Here is a 13,492-nt window from a genome sequence, read left to right as displayed (position 1 = left end):
AGTACTGTATTGAGCGGCCTAGCATGTATGTGCACCAGATCCTCCACTGGATGAAATGAGAACTGCTGAGCTACATCATAGACCCCATTCTGCTAATAACTGAAGGAGAGTCCCTTTAAGAGATGATGGCCTATGTTTTAGGAACAAGAGAATCAGAGTTCTCTCTCTGTAGGCAATGTGAAGTTCACACAGCCACGGTGTGGTGCATAATTGAATGACAACTGATGTCCAAGAGGCTGCAGATTTTCTTTCGCATATATAGCAATTGTTACATTAATGTCCACACACACCTCACATCCACTGGATTAATTTAATACCTTTAGGAGCTTCTCACTTTCAGTGAATCACTTTTATAGAGACGACAACATTTGAAGAGCTGGCTTGCAGGGAGATGGAGCCTCCCAGGCTGCTGGAGATATAACGGTTGGGGCTATTTCAGCAACTAGCAAAGAGCTCATTTTGAAGATGAGAGGGAATTTGACTGAATTTGGTCATATACCAAAGGATGCGTAGAGAGACCCTAGGTATGCAGTGATATATTTTCCTTAATATAATTTACATTGCATTCAGCATCAGGTTCCTATGGTTTACTGTTGGTTTAGCAAACACAAGAAGAGCTTTAAATACTCTTCAGTGAAATGTTTTTTGTTTTGTTTTTAACTATTTGCTTTATTCTGAAAATAGCCTACCGCAAATGCTCTTCTCTAAGGTGTTTTATTACTTTCTAATGGATTTTTTGAAGTGTTGTAGCTGTGTTGGTCTCAGGATATTAGAGGGACCAGGTGAGTGAAGTAATAGCATTTATTATACCTCACCCACCTTGTCTCTCTAAAGCAGTGGCAGCCATTAACTTCCATGTCTAGTAAGAGAGAACATGACCTTCATCCTCTTCAGTTCTCAGAGTGGTAGCTATGTTAGGCTGTATCAGCAAAAACAATGAGGAGTCCTTGTGGCACTTTAGAGACTAACAAATTTATTTGGGCAAAAGTTTTCGTGGGCTAGAACCCATTTCATCAGATGCACGGAGTGGAAAATACAGGAGCAGGTATAAATACATGAAAAGATGGGAGTTGCCTTACCAAGTGTGAGGTCAGTCTGTTAGCGTGAGGTGAGTTCTGTTAACAACCCACTTTTATACCCTTGCATAATACTGCAGCAGCATAAACAAGATACAAATGTTTGTTCCTCTTTAATGAAGAGAACTGAAGCTCCAGTGAACAGCATTTATTTTCTTGAATAAACATCCATTCCTAGAAGCATCCAGCAGTGTCTGGTAGATAACATCAAAAAAGCAAAAACGAGAGGATTTTTTTCCTGCTCAGAGGTCAGACAATAGAATGTTCTCTCATTAGATTAAGTTAGCGAGTAAAGGCTAAAGTCAATGCCTAAACCCTAGTACCTTCCCATCCACTGGAATTCACAGGCCTGAGGTTGCAGGGTATGGGGAGAGTCAGGGGCCTGAGAAAGGAATTCACAGAACCCACCGAAGCTAGCCAGGAGCAAAATGCTGTGGAAAGGGCAGGGTTGAGGGTCCAGATCTGACAGGACGTAGGAAGCTGCCTCTCTGTGTTCGGGATCATGAGCTATGGGTATAAGAGCCCAGGGATGGCTAAGCCTCCCCTGGCGCAGCTGCTGGCAAACCCTGCCGGACCCCTGGGCCATGGTGGCCTTGACTCTTCCCCTCCCTGCTCTACTCCTTCTGATAGAGGACTACTCCTGCTCCTGCTCTACTCCTTCTGCTCCCCACCGCCTGATAAGTCTTCTTTCTCTTCTCCACTGAATCCCCTCCCCAAAGGTCCCTGCTGTTCGCCACATCCTGTTCCCTGACCCCCTGCGGGGGTAGAGGAGTCAGGAGGGACATGATGAGCCAGTGGGGTGCGTGGGTGTGGGGAAGTGAGGAGGTGAGCGGTGGTCATAGGGTTGCCAGGCATCTAGTGTTCAACCAGAATGCCCAGTTGAAAAGGGACCCTGGAGGCTCTGGGCGGCACTGCCGACTGGGCTGTTAAAAGTCCGGGTGGCAGCAGTGCAGCCAGGGCCCAGGGCTAAGGCAGGCTCCCTGCCTGCCCTGGCTCCACGTGTCTTCTGGAAGTGGCCACCAAGGCGCATGGCGCCCCTCACCCCGAGTACCGCTTTAAGGCTCCCATTGGCTGGGAACTATGACCAATGCGAGCTGCGGGGGTGGCGCCTGCCGTCACAAGGGCAACACACAGTCTCTCTGGCTGCCCATGTGGCTGGGGGGAGAAGGGCTGCAGGGACCTGGTGGCCACTTTCTGGGAGCCACGGTAAATGCCACTGGGACCCCACACCCCAAACTCCCTCGTGCACCCAATCCTCCATCCGTCCCAGCTCGGTGTCCCCCCATACCCAAATGCTCTCCCGGAGCCTGCACCCTCCCCACCCACACCCCAACCCTCTGCCCTAGCCCTGAGCCACTTTGTGCACCCCAAGCCCCTAGTCCCCAGCCCCACTCCAGAGTCCACACCCCCAGCCCCCCTCAGCCCCTTCCTACACCCCAAACCTCTCATCCCCAGCCCCACCCCAGAGAGCTCTCCCTTACCCCAAATCCCTCATCCCTGGCCCTAGCATCTGCCCCCCAGGAGTGAAGAGGCAAGCAGCAAGCCAGCAGCGGCAGAGAGGGTTTTGCATTGGGGGGGGGCTCTGGTGGGGGCGTGAGGAGATGAGCGGCCGGCCAGGGGGTGGGGTGGGGAGACGAACGGTGGGCCGAGGGGTGCGGAGGGATGCAGCGAGCCAGGGAGTGTGTGTCTTGTGGGGAGCAGGGGGTGAGGAGGCAAGCGGGTGGGGTGAGGTGGGACGTGAAGAGCAGCAGCGGGGTGGCCTAGGGGGCAGGGACTGGGGGAAAGCAGGGATGGAGTGTGGGCAGGGCCAAGTGCAGAAGAAGGAGCTAGCCCCCCCGGGGGCTGCTTCACTTGCCACCCGTACTTGGGATTCTCAGCTGTGAACCCTCCCTTTGCACCTAAGCTTTCTCATGGAGGAAGAGACAGCATGAGACCCCATTATAGCCAATAGCCCCGTGGTTAGGATACTCTCTTGGGATATAGGAAAGCTGTTTTCAGGTCCTGCACTGCCTGATTTGAAGCAGGGACTTTAACCCAGGTGTCCCACATTCCAGGTGAGTGCTAACCACCAGCCTAATGGGTACTGTGTGGTGGGGCTTTCTCCATCTCTCTTGTTGAAGCTGTGCTACTTGATAACTATTCATTGGGCCAGAGAGCATGCCCAACCAAGAGATTGATACTATAGCCTGCTGGCTAGGGCACTCAGGTGGGATGTGGGAGAGAGAGGTTCAAATCCCTTCAGATCTGGCTGCGTAGGGGTTCTTCCATAGCCTAGGTAGATACCCTAACCCCTAGGCTATTCAGAGGCTTGCCTTCATTCTCCAGTACATAATGTAGGATTTAGGCTTCTAAAACTCCTTTTCAAGAGAATTCCTCTACCCCCTTAAGCAACAGTTTGAAGGACCAGCAAGGCCCCGAATAGGTGATATTTTGATCCTTTTCTGTTTAACATAGATAAGCTTTGCAGGTTGGAAAAAACACTCAACACCAGCAGACAGTGCAAATGGTGTCTTCTGTTTCAGAGCAGAGGTTTGCTAGTATTGGTTAATGACACTGACTGCAAGTAAAAAAAAGTCACTGGTTGACCATTATGTAAAATATCAACTGAGCCAATCCAATATTTTCACACCTTGCTTCCTCTGGGGTAGCTTAATTTTAGGAATTACTCTAATTTAGTTATAAATGAATGGTCCATTAGCTCAGAATAATCTCAAAAGCAGTGACCAGGGCCAAAAGCTTTGATTACCACACTTTTCTTGCAAGAAAGAGGCTAAAATGAGAACAGGATTTAATGTGAGTTCAATAGTATCAGCAATGGTGAATGGGAAGGTGCTCAGAGCAAGAGATGTGATACATTACATGCCAAGCAAAAAAGAGTACACTGAGCTTTAGAAGCCAATGGGATCGGTCGTATTCAGTTTAGCAGGATTTGGGCAGCTTTTTGGGTGGGCAGGGAACATCCCAGTAATTTTAAACAAGTCATTTCCTGTCAAATGAAAAGACTCTAATGCAATTTAACTGGACTGATTTATTACACCCCAGGGGCTTTGTTTTATCTTTATGTCTCAGCCCTGCTTTCTGGAAGCTGTCTTGACCCAACACATCATATTCAAAATTTTAAGTCAAAGCCATTTTATGTATTTTTTTATTCCGATATGTTGACCATAAAATATTACTCCTTTAGCCCTTCAGAAAGCATCTAATGTACAGGTCACTGCCAGCAGTAGCAAACCCACAGCCTTTCTCTGCAGAAATAAAGCCAATAAATCTGTAATTCCCCACCTCAGCCCCCACAAAACCATACTCTTTCTCCACATAAATAGGCACCTTCTGCCTCTCAACCTTTTCCAAAAGCCTGCCCAGATAGACCAGCTTTACAACATCCCCTAAATGTCACCACATTTGGGCTACTTTGGACCAAAGGAAAGAGAGGATTCCAAAGTCAGGGCTGTCTCCTGGAGAACACTGTGTCAGCAGCTTCTTCTTTTGTATAATTATTATTTATCATTTGTATTACCATAGCACATAGAAGCCCTGTCACGGACCAGGAGCACATCATTCTAGAACAAACACAGAACAAGACGACAGTAAGTAAAGGTTCTCCCTCCGGAGCACCTCCACTGATCCCAGCTGTAGGAGTGTGGCACACGGGGAGAAGTGGTCACGCCCTAGCAGCCAATACTGATTCCAGAGCACAGGTACTTTATGCTCACAGGGAGATACACTGCTTAGCAAGCCAGCTGCTATTTTCTGCACCACCTGCAGTTTCCAAGTTGATTTAAGGTGTAATCCCATGCAGAACACTTTTCAGGACTCTAACTGTGAGATGAAAAAGGCATGGATGATGGTAGGGAGGCCTACAATTGACAGAAAGGGTGACAGCCTCCTGCTCAGCTGTGGATGGAAAAACACTGTTCTGGCCCCTGCAGCAGTATGATTAGCCAACAGCAGCTGGGAACCAAGAATGAATTATTTGGATATGAAGCTATCTATACAATGCCATCATCTGGAGGACAAAAAGGAACTTTAGTTCTGATCCAAGTTGAGTAAGAAACACAGGCCTGGGTAGGGGCACTTTATCTTTTCACCCAAGTCCTGCACCCTCACCATCCTGGTCAGGGCCCCAGGAGTATGCATGCAACTGCACAGCAGAGCCTCGTCCTCCTCTCACTGTTCAGAGATGACATCTATTCTCTTTGGATTGAAGAGATAGCAGGAAAGGAGGTCCTGCACTGCTGCATCTGCACTTTGCTCTTAAGGATGACCACTGTTCCATCTGCCATCAATTACAACCCAGGGTAGGAGAGAGACAAGGACGCAGGGCAAGGAAATAATAGGGAGCTAAGCAATAGGCTGTTGGTGAAGAGGACAGAAATCAAGTTGAAAGGGGATGAATAGAAAGAAGGAGAAAGAGGGAAAACATACGGAAAGACTGCAGAAAAGAGGACAGCAAGTCACAGAAGAAAGAAAGAAAAAATTTAAAAAACATAATACAGCTTTTTCCCAAGAAAGCTACTGCCAAAATGTGGATTGCATTCATATAGTAGTGTCTAAATTCTTATCTACTGAGGGCATCTTAAACTAAGGGTGGGGTAACAAAAGACAGATACAACAGAAAACAGAGCTTGTCTCATCATGCACTTGATATGAAAATTATAATTTGTTAATCATGGCTTTGGAGGTCAGGCACAGATCAGTCTTATAATCGACTTTCTGGATGAATTCTTAATGTGAAGCTGCAGGGATGTTTCAGTCTTATAATCGACTTTCTGGATGAATTCTTAATGTGAAGCTGCAGGGATGTTTGATCATGAGCACTTCCACATAGCTTTGAACTAGCAATAAAATATCCTATTCCCCTCTTCATTCCACATTGAAAAACTGATCCTTTGGAAACAAAGGGATGGTGGCTGACTAACCTGCAATGAATTTGCCATTTCTCTCTTTTGGGGCTGCTGGTGCCACGTGGTGAGTAATTGCTTCCTCCAGCAATCCACTCTCAATTGACTCTTCTCTCCAAGGAGCTCTAAATGGTACTCAGAGGGTACCAAACATCCTAAATCCCTGATAACTCTGCTATTTCTAAGATTATCAAGGCAAACTGAACTCTTGCTTGTGTAGTGGGAAATGACACAAGGTCAGAGCAAGTCATTAGCTTTAAAACAGTAATTGAGCCAGTGTATCATGTGTGAAACATTAGACACCTAAAATTCTCTCCTCACATACTTTCTTCAGTTGGTACATATGCTCTAGTGGTGTGAGGAAAGGGCCCATTTTTCCCTGACTGGTAGAATACTGTTTGTACTTTATAGAAATTGTGTAGTATCCCTTTAAATAGTTTGTGCACCCTCTGGTGGGCCTCCCTGTCCCTTTTTGCTGTAGCTACCAGAACCTTGCCAGAGCAGCATAGCTGCTGAGCGTTAATAGTCACGGCTATTTGGAACCCAACAGTCTGCATCTGTGTGACTTCCACGTATTCTTAAGGGTGTGGGCAGGAGGACACAAGAGGGTGGTACATCTTCAGAAGGGTAAAATATTTAGAAAACATACAAACTTGGCATTTATAATATCTACATATGTGATGAATCCAATTTATCTTTAATTTCTCAGTCTAATCTCTGGTGTTACTTGGAACAGTTGTAGATAAAATATATCTAGACAATGGCATGATGTTTAAGTTGGTGTCCCTTTAAGCTTTTTAATTATTTATGGTGTATTATAAACAACACAGTAGTTTAGAGCAATGTTTCTCAATCTTTTTTGATGCCAGGGACTGGCTTGCTGCCTTCCTAAACTTTGTCAGGGAGATCTCAGGGACTGGCACTGGTCCATGGACCGGATATTGAGAAATATGTGCTTTAGAGCATAGAGGAGATGCACTCCATGCCCACAGAAGCTTACAATCTAACCCTGAGATCATTTTGTTCAAAGCTATTATTTACTTCCTGTTATTTAATTTCTTAGCATCATTTTTTAATACTTGAATCAGCTGTGGCAGGTTTCATTTAAAAAAGGAAGCCTCTTAGCAGTTTCAGGGACCACACAGTATCCTGTCAGAGATCACAACCTGAGTGCAGCTAAAGCGCCCTCTCAGAAGCAACATTGTATGGGGGAAACTCCAAAGACTGACATAACCAAGTCCTGACAGTGTGGAAGTGAATGAGTTATACTTCCACCATTAAGCAGGGGCTTCCGTGCATGAAATAGTGTTCTCGGTGAACAACAGTGGCAGCTCTTTGACGTCATTAAGAATCTGAGATGGAGTTAAAAATCTTTCCTCTGCAGCTCCCCATACTTTGTTTTCAAGTGGCTTTTTTATAATCCAGCACTTGAATAATTTTTTCCAGTGTCAGTGTTTTTCTTCAGCAAGTCAATATGTGGCAGCTTTGGCATTGTCTGTATAATTCAGTACTGAAAGGAAATAGCTTGAAAACAGAGATCTGGCCCCTAAGCCTCTACAGTCCACCCAGCCACAAGTCACAGAAGCTGTCAGTTACACAGTTCAAAATTATCTCCCATAGCGTGGATGACTAGATTTCCCACACAGAGCTCTAACAGCTGGCACCCAGGGCAAATACTAACATTTTCAGAGCTTATTTTGTGGGTTAACTCCCTCAAAGGACTCAAATCTCAAAATCAGAAATTCTCTGCTAGGCGGCACCATGCTGGAATCATTGTATATTGACATCCGGATCCTCAGAGAAGAAATCTGTCAGAAGGTGTTTGGCTTCCAGTAGGTTTTTCAAAATATATCCTTAATCCTAGGAGAGAGTCCACAGAGAGGGTTATTTCCATTAGTAATCTGTGTACTTTCATTCAAACTTCTGTCTCTCTCTCACACATGCTCACACAATTTCAAAAGAAAATTAGACCAAGAGTCTGCCAAGCTCAGCCTCCCACCTGGGAGTCCCTGCTCCAAATCAGGCAGAGCAGGGATTTGAATTTGTGACTCCCCTCTTCTAGGTGAATGCCCTAATCCCCAGACTATTGGGTATTCTGGGGTCATGCTTGCTTGTTTTTTGGTGAGATTTCTCATCTAGATTTAGTCTGCCAGAGCACAAGTCTGACTGCTTAGGTGCCAAACTGTAGGAGAAGGTATGTGGCCTCTTTCCTCTACATTTCACTCCTGGCTAGTTTAAGCAGTTCCCTGCTCAACTTGCTGGCTTCCGAGAATCCCTTTCTTAGCTGCCTATCTCTCACCATGCATTGTACAAGAAGTCTGGATGCCAATCTTGGTGGCAGGATGCCTAGGGATTAGGTGTTGCATTGCTGAGTGTTACAATGCCTAAGTACCTTCATGGATTTAGCCCTTGGTACTTAACAGCAAGTAGGGCAATCGGAGTTGCACATGAGCAGGTGCTAAGTGAACAGATATGTGTATGTGTTTCTATCTTTGCCTGAGCAATGAAGAGCACTGACTAGTAGAACGTTAAACTAAGAAATTCTGGCTTGGGTATATATCACATCTCTGCTAGCATCATATTTCTTTTCTGCTCCTTCCAGTATGTGTTTAATAAAGTCATTATTGTGGCTTGGCAACCAACTTTTCTGCAGAATAAAATGAGTTAATAGCCACATTTCAAGTCAGTTTTATGAAAGTGGGATAGAATGTGCAGGGTGCCTGCTGTTCAGCCAGTGCAGCTACAGGGCTATTAATATTTTTTAGACAATAACTGTAAATAGATTATGACAGAATGACCTCAAACTATATCATTATGGGGCAAGAATAGTGGGGAAATGAGAGAATGAAGCCAAGCAGCAATTTTTCTGAAAAGTTTTCAAACTAGATAATGTCTCCATTTTTGAAAATTACAGCAGTCCCATGAAGATAAAGCCAGTGGTGTCTAAGGCATTGCAGTGTAGTCATGTAATGATCATACTTGTTTAGACTGTAAATTAGCTACAAAAATACAGCAAGGTCCAATTTTTTAAAGGTATTTTGGAAAAGCAGCAGCTATTTGAATTTATAAAGAGGAACTACTGGGTTCATCCCTTAACTACTTTTCACCTTAAATGTCACAATGAGTTAAGGAAATACAATTTATATTTATAGTGCTTGTCAACACAATAGAGTCTAAAATGATTCACAAGTAAACTAATATATAAAGTATTAAAGACAAAAAGCTACATTAAAGGTAGCAAAATCAAGCACTGAAAGTTAGGAAGTGCCAGAGTTGAGGATACCTGTGCACCCTTAATTTGGCCCCCTTGTGCTTATGCATTATGATATAGTCTTTAATTACATGATTACACACTATTTTTTCCCACAGGACCCTCTGCCTCATTCAGAGCACAGGATGGACAATACTGACAATGAGCAGCTAGTCAATATTTTATTTTCTCCTCATTGTTCAGTGTGTGGCTGTAAGCTTTATTTACTGTACACTATTCAAACCTTGCTCTGGAGACATAATTATTAGTTTCCTCATAGGCTTTTCTATGGTGCATAGCACTAAAGTAGCTGAGTGCTTCACAGATGTTTTTTAAATTCATTTTCACAACACCGCTGTGTGGTGAAGGAGTATTATATCCAATTTTGCAAATTGGAAACTGAGCTACAAAGATTAAGGTCAAAAGTATCCACTGATTTTGGGTGCTCAATTTGGTACACCTAGGGCCTGATTTTTTTTTATAAGTAACATTATATAGCACTTCACATATTCAAAGCACAGTTCCCACTCCCCTTAGTTTCAGCTGCAAGTCAGATGCCAGTGCCTCAAGTCAAGCACCTTGAAAATGAGGATTATACAATTAATGACCACCTGTGGAAAGTTTGGTGTAAGTAGCCTGCCTAGCTTCACATAGGAAATTCCATGGCAGAGGCAGGGGTAGAATCCAGTTCTTCAGAGTAGCATTCAATTGTCTCCAGTTTGCTTACCCAGCAAGTTCTAGTCATGCCTTTCTGAACTCCCTGTCCTACTCCCAGGTAGGTAGAAAAAAGCAGCACTTCCTTTCAAAACAAGCCCAACCCATTTCAGAGAGAGGGGAGTGGGGGCAGTGCTTAATTTGTAACAAAAGAGGTGCTGGGACTCAGCCCTGGCAAGCCCCAGCACAATTTAAGCCCTGTTACTCAATTTAAGTTCAGTGCTGTGGTGGAGTCCTACACTTACAAAATGGGTTGTGGGATCTTAATAGCCACAAGTGGTCAAGGCCCTGGTTTTAAGCCTCTTCCACTAGAAGGCACACCTCCACGAGCATGCTGGGACTGATTGAAAGGAAATAGCACCACCAAATGAATCACAAACACCGCTTCCTACAGCACTTCAATGTTCCTTGGAGATCTCCCCTCCAAGAACTCAGACCAACTGGACATGGCTTGTGAGTTCTGAATGGGTCACAGCAAAACACAAGTCAAAACAGGGTTCCATCTACCACAGCCAAAGAGCTGCATACCAAGCACTCCCCAAATGGTCAGCTTGTGTGCATTTCAGCTGTACACTTCTGTTCTGTCATAGCCGTGTAACAGAAATTTACATAAAAGTTAAATCACAAAAATTGAGACAATATTATCTGACTGACATTAAGCCCACAAACAAGAAAATGCATACGCATATGAAACACTACGTTTCACTCATCTCATTTTCCCCTATAATAAGCATTGCAGTAGCATTGTCATGCCTCATAAGCTGCAATATCTAGGCAAAAACAGGAGATAAAAGGACACTGAGCCCCACTCCCCCAGCATCTGGACCCCCATACCCTGAAACACCCAGATCCCCCACCGAGTTCTGTCCACACCCAGACACCCACCCCACTGAGTTCCAACCACTTTCACCTGGCTCCCCCTGCAGAGTCCCATTACCGTTGCACCCAGAACCCCACCAACAAATCCCTGTGTATCCAGATTGCCCCACACGGAACCCTCTCAACCCACACCTGGATCCTCCCACACTAAGCCCCTCCACACTTGGATCCTGACAGGCTGAGCCTGCCTGCCCAAATCTGGTGAACCTGGCACAGAGGGGCAGGGCCCTGGGGTGTTTCTGGGGCAGGCCCAGTCCTTGCACCATGTCAGGGTTGGGTGCAGCCTCACCGCTGAGTTTGTGTCTTGGAGGGGGAGTTGCAGTGTGATCTCCCACCTCTGTTCAGCCAGTGGCCTGTGCTCCCTAATGCCATGCTGGAGCCTACACATTTATTTGACAAATAAAATTTGCAGAATCTTTAACTATTGTGCACAGAATTTTTAATTTTTTGGCACAGAATGCCCTCGGCTGTAGGACCAAAAACAATTTCACTGTTACTCTCTGCTGCCCTTGTCTGTTGTATGCAGCTGTTTTGTCCTCATATACTTAGATTGGAAGGTCTTTGGGGCAGGGAGGGAGGGAGTGAGTGTCCTAACATAATAGTCCTGATTGGGACCCTCAGTGTTATTGCTGTACAAACATACATAACTTGTTGGGCTTAGTGGATTTTGTAATAGTAAAGAAAGTAATGGACAAATACCACTTCCTTCAGCCCAGGCACAGCCAAAGTTAAAGAAAAGTATGATCTGATATCTTTGCATATCAATGTGTGTTTCTCACCCCTCTAACTTTGAGACATGTGGAGGATTTGTAAAGGAATAATAAAATATAGCAGTTTAATGACCACATTAGTACCCTCATTAGAAGCCTCAAACTACAAAGCATTTAAAACAGGGAGTTGAGAGCGTGGGGAGTTGGGGAGGGGAAGCTATGAACAAGCAATTATGAAACTTCAAAAACTGGTTCAATTATCCACAGGAGGTGCTGGGATTGCTAAACAAAAACAGCCATACTCAAGAGTAATTAAGTAAAATTGAATGAAATTGAAAAGCATGGCACGTCAGATGGTTATCAACAGCAATTGCAAAGTCTGTCTTTTTCATAAAGTAATTAGCTTTTTGTTTCAGATTGATGTCCTCAAGGCAGATATGGAAAGTGCTGAGTGGAAAATTTTGGAAAACCTGATTCTGGAAGACATTGTTGAACAGATAGGACAACTGGTCTTTGAAGTCCACATTCATTGGCCTGGATTTGAGGTCAGTGGCAATGACAGCACGGTGGTCCGATACTGGTACAGTCTTCTCAAAGAATTAGAACTGAAGGATTTCAGGCTTTTTCACACTTACAAAGACTTATTGAAACCACAGATGTTTCTGAAAAAGGAAGCCTTCAATGCAAGTAGCTGTTACACACTAAGCTGGGTGAACACAAGATGGAAATAGAATAAAGGAATTGATGACATGTAATCATCCCATTGAACCGTATTAGTGAAAAGGACATTGGAGCAGCTGACAAAAGTTACTGAACTTGCAAACCGAGGCCCTGTTATCAAAATGTTTCTAAGCAATATCTCAAAAGCTGAATGTTATCATGCATTGTTTCGGAAAACTAAAAAGAGATCCGGCATTGAAATTGTTTTGTACATGCATCTTCCATAAGTTACGTAGATAGACTTTATTAGAAACAGATGAGAGATATTTTCTAAGTGTTCGTCTAAAGTGGCTAACAGTTCTCCACACATGGCTGTGGATTGACCCCAGCCTTCCTAAAGGTCAGCAGAGAGCATTCCCCTACTCTGGCCCTGAAAATTCACTGGGAGCAGCTCTAGTACAGTGAACACCAAGAGATGCTGCTGAAAAAAATCACTGATCCAAATAAGTTACTTTCTCAGGGATGGCCAAGTGATACATTTTCCTTAAATGATTGTGCTTAGACTAGCACCTTTTATTACTTTAAAAACAAACACTCCCATGACAGTTGTGGCAGATTGTTCTCTTCCAACCAACAGTTACTTAAAAGGGACAGTCAATGGGAAATCCAGTCAATTTTTAAAAAGGTGTAATGTATTGTCAGATACTACACCTGCCCCTGGTATATGCATGCCAGCGCCTCCTCCACAGGCATTCTTCACTCAAATCAGTCCCCCTTCCAATGGCTAACAAGCTCAAATCACTCAACTGGCCCCTCCAGGTTTCCCTCAGAAGCCCAACTGGCAGGCTCAGTAGGCCCAAGCAATATATTTTAAACTTCCCAGAGAAGTCATTTCCCCCTCACTTTACCAGAAACATAGTGAAGGAGTGCATGGTTTATGTGAACATTTCAAAAACTCTAGCCCATCCAATATTACCCATCTGAGAGGGGTTAAGAGAGAATTTAGTATTTTTATGTAATGTATTGCCATTAAACTTTGTATTAAATAAAAGACACACAGTCTCCCTTGCTTTGGTACTTCCCCTTCCTTTTCCATTCTTTAACTTCCTTTACTTTCCCATCTGCTCTGAGCCTTGGTGTTTCTCCCCTGCCACTCAGTTTTCAGTCTATCCTCAATTCATTTTACTATGTTTAATAAGACTCTCCTCAATCATTCTTTTCCTGTTTTGCTCCTTTAAGCCCCTCATTCCTTTGTTCACACCTATCATCACAAACTCCCTGCTGTGCTGCTACACCGCACAC

General features: G+C 44.4%; 1 protein-coding gene across 1 annotated transcript in view; it reads left to right on the top strand.

Moving 5' to 3' along the window:
• METTL24 (methyltransferase like 24) overlaps positions 1–13,268 on the top strand; it is an 87,888-nt gene extending 74,620 nt beyond the window's left edge. Inside the window, exon 5 of the mRNA XM_073337033.2 lies at positions 11,947–13,268. Within this exon, the coding sequence (XP_073193134.1) occupies positions 11,947–12,261 (315 nt within the window). The 3' untranslated portion in view covers positions 12,262–13,268. The remainder of the gene's footprint in view (positions 1–11,946) is intronic.
• The last annotated feature ends 224 nt before the right edge of the window (positions 13,269–13,492 follow it).

This window comes from Lepidochelys kempii, chromosome 3 (assembly GCF_965140285.1).
Source record: "Lepidochelys kempii isolate rLepKem1 chromosome 3, rLepKem1.hap1, whole genome shotgun sequence".
In the NCBI taxonomy this organism is placed as follows: domain Eukaryota; kingdom Metazoa; phylum Chordata; order Testudines; family Cheloniidae; genus Lepidochelys; species Lepidochelys kempii.
Note: the sequence above shows the minus strand (reverse complement) of the source record. Positions and strands in the feature narration are given on the sequence as shown.